Here is a 16,447-nt window from a genome sequence, read left to right as displayed (position 1 = left end):
AACTCTTCTCCCAGGCCCTTCATGAGTCATAAGAGTTTATCACAGTCATAACAATGATAAAGAAAAACAATATTTGTATAGTTTGGAGATAGCTGAGTTTAAGGCAGAAGGACTGTATTTTATGGGAGCCTTCTGTGCCCCAGAATATTGCCTGTATCTTCCTGGCTATGCTAAGGATCCAGGCTCAGCCACTTATCAACTATAACACAACCAAGAGAACCTAATTAGCTGGCTTTGAAATACTCAATTATAATACAGGCCCTCTACAGGCAAGGTGAGCAAATATCTCTGAAATTCATGGTGAAACTATACTTTAAAATAATAATGAGAAAATGAAAATAGAAAAGAGTGGGAAAAAGCAAATTTATCATGAAAATTAGAAACATGGTATTTATTACGGTGCCTAAATTGGAACACGGACAAACATGGTAGCAAACTGTTCAATCCTTGGGGTAAGAACATATTTAGATAGAAGAATAAAGATATATGTAAAGCACTTAATCCATCAAAACAGTATAAAAATTTTCCAGCCATCCTGTAAACATTGCCCCACATGTGCAAATGCTTCTTCAGTAGAGACATTCTCTGGAGGACTCAGTCTTACCCAGAGATGTGATTACCCAGGATATTTGAATTTCATGCGGTCCATTGTTTCCCTATGTGTTAGCCAAAGGGAGGGAGATATGTCTCTTTAGAATCTTTACTTTTCCCAAGGAAGCAGGATACAGGGATTAATGAATAGTGGGGACTGCTGGGGAAGGAGCACAGCTACACTGTGACTGCCAAGAATAAGAGTGGGAGACCTGGAGGCTGACCCACCACAGCTGAGTGGATGCAGAGAGCACAGTAGGAGCTTGTCCGCAGGGATACCATGAGCATTGATTGCCCTCTAGTCTTTTGATCCTCTGGCTTCTCTATCCAAAGCTCTCCCCCTCATTCTTCATCCATACCTCTCACAGCTCCAGTCTTAGAGAGTCTTCTGTTTAAGTCTCGGGATCTCCTGGCTTCCCCCGAAGAAAATTACACAGGCTTCAGAGAAGCAGAATACCATCCTCTTCAGACAAGCCAGTCTTCAAGCCTGCAAATTCCTTTTCACTCCTTATGGGAGACATAAACTCCAGCAAGGCATAAATTTCCTAGTGGGCTGCCACTGCTGTCTTTTCACCATATTTGAGATAATCTGTCTTGTGGCACTGGCCAAGTGGTCAGCCACTTTTAGGACATGTCAGTCTCTCCTGATCTTTCTTTTCACTCTTCATCATTTTGTAGAGATTTGGACTCTGAAACTTCTTTAGAGCACCAAGGCCTTAGACATCTGATGTAATCAATCTTATATTTCTCTCAGGTCACTAGGGTATATTACAAAGGGACCAAATAATGCTTGAATATGCTGTTCCCCTGCATAATCTTCTGCAATGAATGCACATGTATTGGCTAAATATCTTACCAAATCCTTTACAGTCAGAGTCCCTTCAGTGTGATTTTTGTTTCAACACTCAAAACTATATTAATGTGCAAAGCTTTTAACAGATAACACCAAAGGTTTTACTTCTGTATATCGGTGCCATTAAGTGCCAAACATTACCACACTGACTATATTCAGAGTTTCTCTGCAGTATGAATTTGCTCTTAATTTCTAAGACTACATAAAAAGGCTTTACCACATTGCTTATTCATAGGGTTTCATAACTGTGTTGTGAAAAAGCTTTACCACATTAATTACTTTTGTAGGGTTTCTCAGCAGTATGTGTTCTTTTATGTATTCGGAGATTGCTATTACATATATAGGCTTTATCACACTGATTACATCTGTAAGGTTTCTCTCCAGTATGAATTCTTTCATGTATTCTGAGATTTCCTTGTTGTGAGAAGGCTTTATCACACTGATCACATTTGTACGGTTTCTCCCCTGTATGTGTTCTCTTATGTCTTTGGAGATTCCTGTGCCAAGTAAAGGCTTTGCCACATTGATTACATTCATAGGGTTTCTCTGCAGTGTGTGTCTTTTTATGTATTAGGAGAGTATCATGACGAGCAAAGGCTTTACCACATTGATTACATTCATAGGGCCTTTCTCCAGTATGTGTTCTTTTATGTATTCGGAGATTTCTGTGACATATATAGGCTTTATCACACTGATTACACCTGTAAGGTTTCTCTCCAGTATGTGTTCTTTCATGTATTCTGAGATGACCTTGTTGTGAGAAGGCTTTATCACAGTGATCACATTTGTATGGTTTCTCTCCAGTATGTGTTCTCTTATGTATTTGGAGATGACTGTGACATGTAAAGGCTTTGCCACATTGACTACATTCATAGGGTTTCTCTGCAGTGTGTGTCTTTTTATGTATTCGGAGATTATTGGGACGAGCAAAGGCTTCATTACATTGATTACATTCATAGAGTTTCTCTGCAGTATGTGTCTTTTTATGTATTTGGAGATTATCGTGACGAGCAAAGGCTTTACCACATTGATTACATTCATAGAGCCTTTCTCCAGTATGTGTTCTTTTATGTATTTGGAGATTACTGTGACGAGCATAGGCTTTACCACACTGATTACACTCATAGGGTTTCTCTCTAGTATGTGTTCTTTTATGTACTTGTAGGGAACTGCCTTGTGAGAAGGCTTTATCACACTGATTGCATTTGTAAGGCTTCTCTCCAGTATGTGTTCTTTTATGTATCTGGAGACGACTCTGAGATGCAAAGGCTTTACCACACTGATTACACTCATAGGGTTTCTCTCTAGTATGTGTTCTTTTATGTATTTGTAGGGAACTTCCTTGTGAGTAGGCTTTATCACACTGATTGCATTTGTAGGGCTTCTCTCCAGTATGTGTTCTTTTATGTATCTGGAGATTACTGTGACTTGCAAAGGCTTTACCACATAGATTGCATTCATGGGGTTTCTCTCCACTATGAGTTCTTTTATGCTTTCGAAGGTAGCTACTATGTGCAAAGGCTTTACCACACTGATTACATTCATAAGGCTTCTCTCCAGTAGGAAGTCTTTCATGCCTTTGAAGGTGACTGTGATTTGCGGAGGCTTTACCATGTTGAATATCTTCATTGGGTTTCTCTCCAGGGTGAATTCTGTCATGTTTTGGAGAATGATTGTGATATGCAAACATTTTACTACATGGAGTATATACAGAAGGTTTTCCTCCAGTATGACTTCTTTCATGCCTGCAAAAATAATTGAAATATGTGAAAGCTTTATCACATTCATTACACTGATGAACCTTTTCATTGCTATGAATGAGTTTTATCATTTGTTCTAATGATAAAGAGGAATCATATCTTAAGGTTTTAACACTTTGTCTACATTTATGGTGTTCAATTTCATTATGGGTTGGTTTTGTCTTTGAAGATATCTGCGATGGTAAGAACATTTTTACATGATTCACATTTGTAACATCCTCTTTCAACATGAGATTTTTTTTTCATATTTGAAGAGAACTGGAAGAACTCAAAGCTTTACTACACCAATCGCATTAATAAATTTTCCTATAGTATGAGTCATACTGTATATGCAAAGTGAACCAGGATAAACAGAGGAATTTCCATATTCCTCACACGCATAGGGATTTTGCAGTGAGTGTATGGTTGCATTTCCAATGAAGTTAAACTTGAAAACAAACTCACTGTAAACTTTTACCACATTCAGAAAATCTGTTCAAAGTGGGGACTAATATATGTCTTCTAAGTCTCCTGGAAGAGAGGTCCACTGCTTCTTTAAATATCCCTGTACTTACATTGTTTGGACCCACTGTGACATACGCCTGTTGAAAGAAGAATAACAAATGAAAGGTTTCCACACTGTGTTTACATTATTTGAGTTTTTGTTCTTCCCAGACATGTGGAACAGAGATTAAGGTTTCTCCACAGCAACCTTCTTGATTCTCATAAACTGTCCACAAAACTTAACAGGACTCTAAGTACATAAGTAACACCAGCTTTATTATGGAATAGTTGCTTATTAGAGGTTTTGGACATATACTTAGCACCTGTTTAACGTGTAGACCTTTTGCAATATCTAAGTTGTACGAGATTAAACAGATTGGCAGTTCTACAAGGTAGCACTAAGGGGCTGATTCAAATGGTGATATCTGTTAAGATACTGTTTCCTTGTCTTCTTTCTTAGTGGAATGACTTGCAAACACAAATCAAATACCTGTCATTGCAGTATATGGTTTTTTGAAATTTTAATAATCATTGATACAATTAAAATCAGGGTTTTTTTAATACTGTTGTTTTTCTTTAAAATGTTCTTAAGCATATTCCTATCAGCCTACACCTGAAAATTACCTTTCATGTCTTCTAGAATGTTGAAAATGTTCTTCAATATTACAGTCTTCCCAACTGTAACCTAAAAAAGAGTAACAAAATATATTATTGGAAATTAGGGAAAATTGAAGTTGCTCTCTTCATTGAACTTTAGAACCAGACTTGGTTTATTCACCGTATTCCTCCTCACACTCAATTCAAATTACAAAAGATCATCGATAACAAAGAAACAGTTCTCCCGATATTTTAAAATGCCAAAGAAAACCCAATGTCTTACCTATAGCTGTGAGGTTCCTGTAGGTTTCCAGCATCACATCCTTGTAGAGCCTCTTCTGGGAAGGATCTAGCAATGCCCACTCTTCTCCAGTGAAGTTGACATGCACATCATCATAGGTCATCCCATTCTAAAATATCCCACACGTGTGTAAAGTCAAAAGCATGAGGGTGACAACACTGTAACTGTATATATCACTGGCAATATATTTACATAACTCTCATGCTTCCCTCACATATTTCCTGATGCAGAAGTTCTAATGTAATCAATGAACCATTTTAGAAGGAAACTAAAATATGAGGTTTACGTCTGTGGTTTCTGAGCTCTTTGAATAGGATATTGCCTTGCAAGAAAAATGTCAATTAATACACATAGAGAAAAGCAAAGAGATGTTAAGTACTCTCACACAAATTGGCATCAGAGAAATTGTATGAACTATTACAAGGTACAAAAAATGATGATCAAGCTAGATGTACTGGCTTATGCCTTTCATCCCAGCTCACAGGAAGCAGTGTTAGGGACAGTCCACTGAGCTGGATGCAAAGCTGGTCTATGCAAAAAGTTCTAGGACAGCCAGAGGTCTCCCACACAAACATCAATCAAATAAAAATAACAGAAAGAACTCAGAAGTTTTTTTTTTTTTAACTGAAGTTCTCCAAGAAATTGTACCTGCACTCCAGTTCTAAATTCATCTCCCAGAAACCCAAACTGCCCCCATTTGAACTGTAACCTAGATAAAATCTTACTAAAAGGACATGGACAGATGACAACATAAGCAATGAAAATGTTGGTCATAAATAAGAAACTTAAGGCAGAAGAGATTGCCCTCCAGTGAACAGCTCTTCCTGGTCATGCTAATAACCGACTCAATTGCCAGCGCTTACATTTGGACTCACAACCATCATCTGTTCAGGTCTTCTGAGGCCAGTTTCTGACTGCTCTGAGGACCTGTCATACATGAGAGCACATTCATGCACACAGGCAGAATACTCGTACTCATCGAAAAGAAAACAGGTCGAAAGACTATTTACAAAACTACAATCTGCTGACTCAATAGGCTTAGGTAGTACTGTTACAAATGCATACTATCCCGAGAAATAGAACATCCTCTGCCAAATTTCAACATTCGAGATGTGGGTGAAGGTCAGTAACAGCTATTCTGGATGTGTACAAAAACCCACATTCCAGGACCATCCATCAGCTGATAATATAAAAAGAAAAACTGCCAGGCATGTTGGTTCCCATCTGATCCCAGTCCTCAGAGGCAGAGGCAAATGGATCTCTCAATGTGAGGCCTGCCTGGTCTACATAGCTACTTCAAGGGCAGCCAGGGCTGCACACAGGATCTTTATCTTCAAAGACAAAAACGGCAAAAGTAAAAGCATAAAAACATCAGTCTAGCAACATAGCTCTCTGCTGCATGTTAGATGAATTATGGATAGAGGCTATAATGGTAAAGGCTACAGTGCAAGAGGCAGGACCTGACTCATCAGATCCAACAGCAACACAGAAGACACAAAGTACAGGAAATGGGTTGAGTCAATGGACTCTCAAAAGCCAAACACAATAAGGAATCTAGAAAGATGCCTTCTACAAAAGCTTCCATGAAGTCCCCAGAGAAACCCACAAAGGAGAGACGAGTGTTCAGAGACATCATCCTGTCTAGCAACTTTGTAGTTCAATCAACTACATTCTGACTTTGGACACTATAGGCTTATCTTCATCCTATGATGAAAATGAAATTAGTCTAACATCAGTGATCACAGCAGTCTACAACCTATCTTTTCTGATGCTCAAGACAAATCTCGATTGTCACATCTTGTAAAATTAAAAATCAAGACACATCTTTCTAACATAAAATGGCTCAGAATACCCCTTCTCATTCCAATAGATAGGAATATATAAATAGCAAGGGGAGATTAGACTAGGAAAGAAACTAAGCAGGGTAAACACCAAATCCTGTATCTCTCAGATAAACTGGCATGGCAGGCCCTACCCCTGTGACTTCTCATACATCTTTCATTCCCTATAATAATCTCTCCATGTTAGAGTTCTCATACCTTAGGAATCTCAACATCTGTGGTCTCAAAATTCAACTCAGGCTTTATCCTCACAGCTTCCTGCAATGAACTCTCAGTTTACTCACTGGGACTCTGACTCTGTAAAACAGATGACTGCCAGAGTGTTGAACTGGAACCACATAGGAAAAAAGATCCATGACAATAAATTCTCTGTTTTTCTTGCTTGCAGAAACATGGGTGATATCACCACATTAGAGTTCTAACTTGGGAGTGGCTATGCCATGCTTGGACCAGAGTAGCAGCAGGTTTTGTAATATAAAGTTCTTTCTGGTGACTAGGAATCACTTTGCTTACTCCTTCCAGAACAGAAGGCTTAGCAGGAGGTACCTGCAAAGACGTCCAGTATAAAAAGGGCCTTCTCTTTAGTGATGATAATCATCTGTTTCAGTACATGCCTGTCATCTGAAACTACCTAGCCTTCTTTTTCTCTCCAGCCCGCCGTTTGCATTCATTTCTGCACGACTTAGTGTTTTTCTTCACTGTAGTACAGAGAGAGTGACAAGAAATAACCAACCAACAGTATCAGGGTTTCTTCAACGAAATGACATCATCATCATCATCGTATTTATCTTTAACCATTTTTACAGTCATTATCCCACTCCAAGCCTACCCTCCAACAGTTCCTCATTCCTTCTTCCTCCTCACTGTCTCAGAGAATGTCCCCACCTCCACCCTCCACATTACCCCATATCCTCCCACGCCACCCCACTAAGCATCCACATTCCCTGGGGTCACAAGTCTCTCCTGGGTTAGGTGCATCATCTCTCACTGAGACAGACCAGGCATTCCTCTGCTGTATGTGTGTGTGTGTGTGTGTAAGGCGGGGGGGTGATGGTTCTTATCAGCTGGTGTATGCTGCCTGGTTGGTGGCTCAGTGTTTGAGAGATCTCAGGGGTCCAGGCTTGTTGACACTGCTGGTCTTCTTATGAAGTCACACCCCTCAACTTCTTCCAGTCTTTCCCTAATTCAATCATAGGGGTCCCCAACTTCAGCCCACTGTTTCAGTGCAAGTACCTGCCTCTGTCTCAGACAGTTTCTTATTGGGCCTCTTGGAGGGCAGCCATGCTAGGCTCCTGTCTATAAGCACACCAGTAATAGTGTAAAGCCTAGGAGCCTCCCCTTGAGATGTGTCCTAATTTGAGCCGGCCACTGGGCCTCCTTTCCCTCTGTCTCATCTCCATTTTTGTCCCTACAGTTCTTTCAGAGAGGAACAATTCTGACTTGGAGGTTTTAGTGTAGGATGGTAAACCCATCCCTCCACTTATCTTTCTCCTGTCTTTCCTCTGGAGGTGGACTCTACAGGTTCCCCCTCCCCACTGTTGGGCACTTCATCTAAGGTCCCTCCCTTTGAGTCCTGAAAGTCTCTCCCCTCCAAGGTCTCTGGTAAGTTCTAGAGGAACTCCAACCTCCCACCTCCCAAGGTTGCATATTTTCGTTCATTCTGCTTACCCTCAGGGCTTTACCCCTGTTTTCCCTTACTCCCCCCAATACCTAATCATGCCCCCCCATCCAGGTGGCTGCCTCCTTCGACCCCCCTCCCTCCACCAACACCATGATTGCTTTCTTCTCCCTCCCAAATGGAATTGAGGCATTCTCCCTTAGGCCTTTTGGCTTGTTTACCTGCTGGAGTTCTGTGGCTTGTATTCTTGGTATTGTGTAATATTTTTAGCTAATATACCATACATATTCTGTTGGTTGAGTTCCCATGATACTTTCTGGTCACATCCATTTGCCTTCAACTCATGAATGATGTCCTCATTTTTAATAGATGAATAGTATTCCATTGTGTAAATGAACCTCACTTTCTGTATCCATTCTTCTATCATGGGGACATCTGGAAGGTTTCCAGCCTCTGGCTCTCACAACTAAGGCCACTATGAACATAGTAGAACATATGACCCTGTTACATGGTAGGGCATTTTTCATTGTATGCCCAAGAACAGTATATCTGGGTCATCAGGTAAATCTATTTAATTTCCCGAGGAACCTCCAGTTTGAATTCCAGAGTGGTTGTGCCAGTTTCTAAAGCCGCCAGCAAGAGATGTGTTCCTCTTTCTCCACATCTTCACCAACAGGTACTGTCACCTACTTTGTTGATCTTAAGCACTTAGATTGTAGTGAGGTAGAATCTCAGGGTCATTTTGATTTGCATGTCCTTGATGACTAAGGACTTTGAACATTTCTTTAAATTGCTTCGTGGCCATTCGAGATTACTCTGTTGTGAGTAAAAGTCTGTTTGGCTCTATACCCCATTTTTTGATTGGGTTGTTAGGTTTTTCGGAGGTTAGATTCTTGAGTTTTTATATATTTTGGATATTAGCCCTCTGTAGAATGTAGTTAGTAAAGGTTTTTTTTCCCAATCTGAAGATTGCTGATTTGTCCTATTGACTATGTCCTTTGCCTTATTAGAGAAGCTTTTAGTTTCTTGAGGTCTCAATTATTAGTTCTTGATCTTAGAGCATGTATTAATGAGTTTTCTAGAGTCACAGAACTTATGAGTAGTCTCTATTTAGTAAGAGAATTTGTTGATGACTTAACTGTCTGCAATCCAACTCCCCAACAATGGTCAGCAGCAGTTGTGAATGGAAGTCCAATTATCTAGCAGTCATTCAGTTCACAACTTAAGCAGACAAAGAGAGAAGTGAGTCTTCTTCCAGTGTCCAAAGTCCTCCAGCAGAAGGTGTGCCCCAGATGACCTTGAAGTCATAGATCTCTTTGCCTTAGTGTTCTGGGATTCATACCTACTATGCCTCAAGGTCTCCATGCCAAGATCCAAGTCAGAAACTTGTATCTCCCAGCCTCAAGATCAGGATCACAGGTGAGCCTCCCAGTTCTCAGGTTCATCCCAGATATCTAGTCAAGTTGACAACCATGAATAGCACTAAAGAGCCTGAGCCATTGGAGTTTATTTACAAACACTGCACACTCCCTTCCCAGCCCCATGCCAATGAGTGGGCTCTTTACCACTTTCCCTTTTTTTAGATTCAGTGTATATGCTTTTACGTTGAGGTCTTTAATCCATTTGTATTTGAGGTTTGTTCAAGGTGACAAATATAGATCTAGTTTCAGTTTTCTACATACCAACTGTCAGTTGGACCTGCACCATTTATTGAAGATGCTTTATATTTTCCATTGTCTATTTTTGGATTCCTTTTCATTGAATTCTAGAAAGACTTCAATTTATTTCTTTCCTGTCCAAGTTATCATTGAGTAGAAGTTGTTCAGTTTCCATGGGTATGTGGGTTTCCTGTTGTTTCTGTTGCTATTGTCATTGACTATCCATAGTCCATGGTGATCTGACAGGAAGCATGGGACTGTTTTAATCTTCTTGTATTTAGTAAGGCTTATTATTTTACCGATTCCATGTTCATTTTGCAGAAGGTACCTTGAGGTGCTAAGAAGGTGTATATCTGTTCAATCCATTTGATTAGTAAACTCTATTAGTTTCATTCTGTCTTTTTAGTTAGTGTTTCGATGACCTGTCCATTGGTAAAAATGGGGTGTTGAAGTCTCCCATGATTAATGCATTAGGTTCAATGTGTGTTTAAAGCTGCAGGAATATTTCTTTTATGACTGCGGATACCTTTGCATTTGCAGCATATGTGTTCATAATTGAAACTTTCTCATGGAGGATTTTTCCTTTGATGAATATAAAGTGTCTTGTCCCATCTCACATGGTAACTTGGATGAAAGTCTATTTTTCTGGATATTAGGATGCCAACTCCCACTTTTTTCTTAGCACCATTTGCTTGAAAGACTTTAAGACTTTTTTTTCCCAGCCTTTTATTCTGAGGTAACTTCTGATTTTGTTATTTGTTGCTGTGATTAACCAAAACCATCTGAAGTAACAAAATGGGTTTTATTTGGATCATAGTCCATCATTTTGGGAGCTTAGGTTAACAATCCAAGCTAGATAATGAAGGTTAAAATCTATAGAAGAACATTGTTCACTGGCTTGTTCCCCAGCTTGGCTTATGATCAGCTAGCTTTCTTATCCAGGCCAGCCCTACTTGCTCAGAGATTTTGCCACTCTCAGTGGACGAGCCTTCACATATCAGTCATCAAGTAACACAATCTCTCAGAGACATAGGAACCAACCATTCTGATGGGAGTGCATCCTCAGTTGAGGCTCCCTCAGATGACTGAGGTTCTGAAATGAACAAGAGTAGAGTCAAAATCAAACATCAAACAAATCACTCATACTGTGCGCTCACCTTCCTCCCCTCACTGGTAACAGAAAATGGATTGGGAGTGGAGGGCTATTCCAATGGGAGAGATTTAACACCAACATAAAATGGTTCATTATTAGGAGAAACAGTTTCTTGCCTCCTAAAAGTATGTTGTCTTATGATAAAGAAAAGGCTGTGTGTTAGGATCACTTACAAACAATTTTGTTCCCCATACATCATAAGTGCACATAAGTCAGCACCTCTGTGAGCAAATGCAAATGTTTAAAAACTAATTCAACCAGAGGATTTTTTATAGAAACAATATACTTGTGTTATACACTTAAATAGTTTGTTTTGCTGCAACAGAAACAAAACAAAGAAAAAAAAACTAAGCAACAACAAACACAGCCCTATACAATGTGTAGAACAAAAAACCCAGGCAGAGGAAATTAACTACATAATTAAAAAGACAAAAAAACAAATAATCTTACATTATCAGTAAGCTGTATACACACCCTACCACCACCAGCAGCAGCAGAGATATCTCTCAATATCATCAATAAAATGACACAGACTAAAAGAAAGGATGCTGAAACAGAATTCATTGTTCTATTGCATACAAGAAGCACAGCTGAATTTCAAGGATAGACGATACCTCTAGGTGAATGCTTAGGAAAGGCTATTCCAAGGAAATGGGTCTAAGAGTCATGCTGGTGTAGCTATCTTAATATTTATCAAAATTAATATACACCAAAAAAGTAATCAAAAGTGATGGGGAAAAAAAACCACACAGCCATAAAAAAAAGTTTAACAAGATGACAATTAAAAACAGCATCTAAGCCCCAAATGTAAGAGCATTCACACTGTAAAAGAAACACATCTGTACCTTAAAGCACTGATAGTGGTAGGCTTCAATATCTCATGCTCAACAACAGACAGGCCCTATAGACAGAACTAAACAGAGAAATGCTCCAGATAACTGGTATTAAAACCCAATGAACCCAACTGATATTTACACAACATTCAACCAAAACACAAAAGAATTTGGAGTTTCCTCAAAATCTGATTAACACACTTGAACACAGTAAAACCTCAACAAATACAAAAGATATGAAATAATTCCTGCATCCTATCAGACCTCCATGAATCAAAGCTGCACATCGTCAACAACAGAAAGGTTAAAAACTCATGGAAACTGAACAGTAATCTTCTGAATGAAAAATAGTTCAAGACCAAAATAAGGAAACCAAAGACCTTATAACATTCAAAGAAAATAAATACACAGCATATCCAAACATATGGGAAACAACAAACATGGTGATAATAAAACAACTCAAAATAATTCCACTCAAAAGAGGAACAAGAGGAGGCTCTCCACTGTTCATATCTGTTCACCATAGTCCTTGAAGTGCCAGCTAGACCAGTACGACTACTGGAGAGATCATGAGGACATAACATGAAAAGAACTCAGCGGAGCCTACGCCATGCCTGGCATGGCTGTGGTGGGGTCAGAGTGACATGGTTCATGCTCCAGGAAATGGGCCCTGGTGTGATCTGCCAGGAGATGCCCATCCAGGTGTGGCCCAGGTAGGGACAGAGTGAAGTGGTTCCCGCTCCTGTGACAGGGCCCTAGTGAGAGCCTCCAAAAGTATCAATGGGTACCATGTGCATAAGAGTTGTTTGTATACTGATGTGCATATTTTCACATTCCTCCAAGGAGTGCCCTCCCTCTTAAGGGTAATGTCTCCATGAGAATTAGGAATAGCAGAAGCTGAGGGTATGGCTATATCTTTTCAAAATGATAAATGGTGGGACCTTTACCATAGCCCTTAAGGCTATGAGATGGAGCTCTGAATTCCTGAGTTCAAAATATGTATAATTTCTCTACTACGCAAAACACAAGGATGCAATATGAATTATAAGGGACTTCATGAATCTAAAGGAACAAAGGCAGCTACACTATGAGCCAGCTTGTCAGAAAGATACAAAGGCAGAAAGATTCCCGAGTTCAAGGTAACCCTATGACAGAGGAAGGTTAGGTTCAAGTGTGGTAGAAATGGTTCTTTCAGGGCAGGGTCCCAACCAACTAGCAAATCCTCAGTCCTTAGCAAAGGCAGATAGACATCTAAATTCTTTTGCAATGTTAGAAAAAAAAGGTATGCTTGAAGTCTCTTAAGAATCAATGGCTGTGATCCAGGATGGTGGTTCATATGATAATCTAAAGGAAACCTTGAGTAAATGACTGGCCCAGTTTTCTGCAGGAAATGAGCTACCCAGAGAATTTTTTGGAAAGAAAGAGCAGTGTAGCTGTTTGTATTCTAATGCTGATTGTGTCCCCCAAAACTGTCTGTACTGAAGGGTCTGGATGTACCTTCTCAGAACTGCCCCCAGTTAATTCTGATTTATAAAGATCCCAGCTAGGGAGAAGAGGAAGAGGCAGGGTTTAGTTGTCCTGGTCATGGGACCACAGTGAAGAGGAAAGAGGAGTGCTACCATGTAAGGAGACCAGAGACCTGCTCAACTGAGTATAGAGCAGCCAAACTGGATCACAGAAATTAATAAGGAGTAAATCAGAATTATCAGTGGGTGTAGATTCTAGCAGCACTGGGGCTACCAGACGCCCAACTATTATGATGATTGATGCATATTAAAGGTTAAAAGCTGTGTGTGTGTGTGTGTGTGTGTGTGTGTGTGTGTGTGTGTTTCATTCTGGAACATAAACCACTGAAGCAGAAAACAACGCCATTGAATCATCCCTAACCCTCCAGAGACTGGAGGCTCCAGGTAGTTTAGAAGTCTGGCTGGGTGTGTGGGGTAGGGAGGAGCTCATGGGGGGTGAGGGTGGTAAGGAGAGGAGGTATGTGATGTGGGAGTATTGGAGGGTGGGCCAGGAGGGGAATAAAATATGGATTGTAAAAAAAAATAAGAAAAGAAAGGAAAAAAAATGTAAAGGACAACATCAACTAAAGACCCTCCAGAGTTTCCAGGGATTGAACCACCAACTGAAGAACACACATAGTGGGCCAACAACTCCTGCGTAGTAGAGGACTGCCTTGTCTGACAGGAGAGCCAGGGAGGAGCTTGGTCCTCTGAAGACTTGTTTCTGCAGGGAAGGGGGATGCTAGAGGGGTGAGGTGGAAGTGGGTGGGTGGGTGAGCACCATCTTAGAGGAAAAGAGGAGGGGAATGGGATGGTGAGGAGTTGGGAAGGGGAACAATTGAGATGTAAATGGGTAAAGTAATGAACAATAATAATAAAGGAAAGGAAAGGGACCCCCATCTTAGTCTCAATGTATCAGTGCCTGCCTGGCTCAGCCAAGCGTGTCCCTGAGTTTGAGAGAGAGCCATGTCATTCTCTTTACCAGGTCCTCACAGAAAGCCTTGCCTGAAGAAGCCTCTCCTGGACACGTTTGTCCTTCCGAAGTGTTCTCTTGCCGATGTGACAGAACTATGCTTTTCTCACAAAGAAAACTAGCACTTTATCAGGCTTTAATGTTGGTTGTGAGACTATAATGCACCCTTGAGCAGGTGGTAGAGGCTGGTTCTGTGATATGAGGAACGGCCTAAGGGCTGGTTGTAGGTCAGAGCAGTCTCCTTTCTTGTGATGTGAGCAAACTTTCTGGACAGTCCTACTGAACAAATATATGTATCCTAGCATCCTAACCTCTAACAGGTCTGGCTGACATATGGCTTATTTGTGGGGTGTTTAGGAGGCGTTCCTCCCTCAGCTAAGTTCTACTTGTTGTTGCTAACTATCTCCTGAGCAATGGTAAATCCTTAACATCAGAAACCCTACTCTTCTACCCCACAGTTTAATTCTGGAGGGCTACCCAATATGAGATGCCTTTTACAGCCTCTCCAAAATTAACTGCAAATCGGTCTTACACCTAAAGGTTAAATGACAGGGGGGTTAGTAACTTTTAGAAGAGAAATGAGGCCTCTCCTAAACTGACATCCTGCTAAGGGTGTATCTACACACAAGTCTCTGTGCAAGATGCTCTGAGCAGATGCAACCCTCATAGTGAAGTTTTTCAGAGCCCACTGCTGGGTTCAGGGATTAACCAGGACACAAAGGGAAGGAACAGGCGGCCACTTCTGGCCACAGCTCACCACCCAGACCCTGGCACCCCACCATACCAGATCCCTATGCACACGTGCTTGTGAAAAGAAATTAAATTCTAGGACTGAGAATATTGTAAAACAAGGCCAGGCATGCCCAGCTAAGCCCATTGTTAAAAACATCCCTGAGTCTAGGTTAACTCACCTTAAAGATAAGATAGCAAAGCAGAAGCTGGCCCAGGAGGTCCTTTACAACAAAGTCCTCAGTTAAATGTAAATTATATGTTAACCACAAGTAGCCAGAATTAAATAAGCACCAGCCCCACCAGTCTCCGGACTTCCTAACTGCACCTAGGCTAAGGGTGTTGGGTAAACTTTGTAAACTTTGTACTTTTTCCCAGCCCCAACTCTCTCTCCCAACCCCCTCCCTATGAATCCCCCAGCTTTCCAGCCTCGTGGTCTCTGTCTCCTGTGTGAGATGTGTAGTGCCCGGAACTCCTTCATTAAACTACCTCATGCTTTTGCAGCAAGAAGGTCTCTCCAGTTTCACTGGGTAACCCCGTGTCCTGAGACTCCAGTGGGGGTCTCCGAAAGGGGGTCCTACACTTGCTCCTTCCCACTGTAGGCAGTGACCCTGCACTCACCATGTCGCGAATTAGGAGCTCGCCAGAGCTTCCCTCACAGTTCTGGGTGGCAGCGCTCAGAGAAAAACAACTTTTCAAGCCAGCTACACTACCGCGCTGAAGCTGCAGTAAGGCACCCGGAAGATCCCGCCCCCTATTCTGACTGACAGGTCCACTTAACGGCCCTGATTGGCCATTGAGTCTTGAGTTACAGGAGCGCCTCCCTAAGGGTTAGAGTGAGCATAGTGATTCCTGGTCCGGTCTTCCAGTACTGTACCAGACCTTTTCAAGATACACAGAGGTTTGCATTTCGGTAGCACTTGGGCCTGTCTTGCAATAGCCTACAGTCTGTCTTCCATCCAGCACTGAGAAGAACCCACCTCCTCAGCTCAGGCTGCTCATCCGCCTGCTCCTCCCCTTCGTGAACGGTGACCCTGCGCTCACTAAGTAGGGGATACCGGAGCTTGTTTGAACTCCCTTTACTTCACTCATTAGGCACCTCCTCTTCAGCCTCCGAAAAAGAAGGTGGTTATGTGATGTAAATCAAGCTTTCAGTCGTAATTCCCAAATGGTAAGCACCATCTGCTCAGGAACCAGGTAACTTCGAGGCATGCTGGGATTTGTAGTTCCTTGTAAGTAAAAAGCCCTCGTGGGAAAGTTCTGTGGTTGAATTGATTGTCTGTAAAAACCCCTGCAACACCTGATAACGGGCCATTCCAGCTGGGAAATTCTGTGGATATTTCTGACCCAGGTCCATCTCTTGGTCAGTACTTAATATTTAACTAACGGTTGCTTTAAATTTGGGCCGAAAAGGCTGAGTTGGTTTTTCCAGTAAAACTCAAGAATAATGTATGGAGGCACATAAGGAGATAACTGGCCCAAATTTGCTTTTCATTCAGGATAATCGAAAGGTGGGCTGACCCACCCGATCCAGGGTCTTCGGGAAATGCTT

General features: G+C 41.2%; 2 protein-coding genes across 2 annotated transcripts in view; one reads left to right on the top strand and one right to left on the bottom strand.

The window, feature by feature from the left end:
• LOC308413593 (vomeronasal type-2 receptor 116-like) overlaps positions 1-16,447 on the top strand; it is a gene marked incomplete at both ends in the record, with an annotated part of 711,488 nt that overhangs the window by 32,553 nt on the left and 662,488 nt on the right. The window lies entirely within an intron of this gene.
• Positions 438-15,617, bottom strand: LOC308413597 (uncharacterized protein). The gene is made up of 4 exons (XM_080908659.1): positions 15,517-15,617; positions 4,568-4,694; positions 4,312-4,372; positions 438-3,189 (listed from the first exon to the last, which is right to left on the bottom strand). Exons 1-4 carry the CDS (start codon positions 15,517-15,519, stop codon positions 1,716-1,718), a joined length of 1,665 nt encoding a protein of 554 aa, XP_080764785.1. The 5' UTR covers positions 15,520-15,617; the 3' UTR covers positions 438-1,715.

Source organism: Micromys minutus (genome assembly GCF_963924665.1).
Source record: "Micromys minutus genome assembly, chromosome: 32".
Classification (NCBI taxonomy): domain Eukaryota; kingdom Metazoa; phylum Chordata; class Mammalia; order Rodentia; family Muridae; genus Micromys; species Micromys minutus.
The sequence above is the reverse complement of the archived record's forward strand: the minus strand, read 5'-3'. Positions and strand labels throughout refer to the sequence as shown.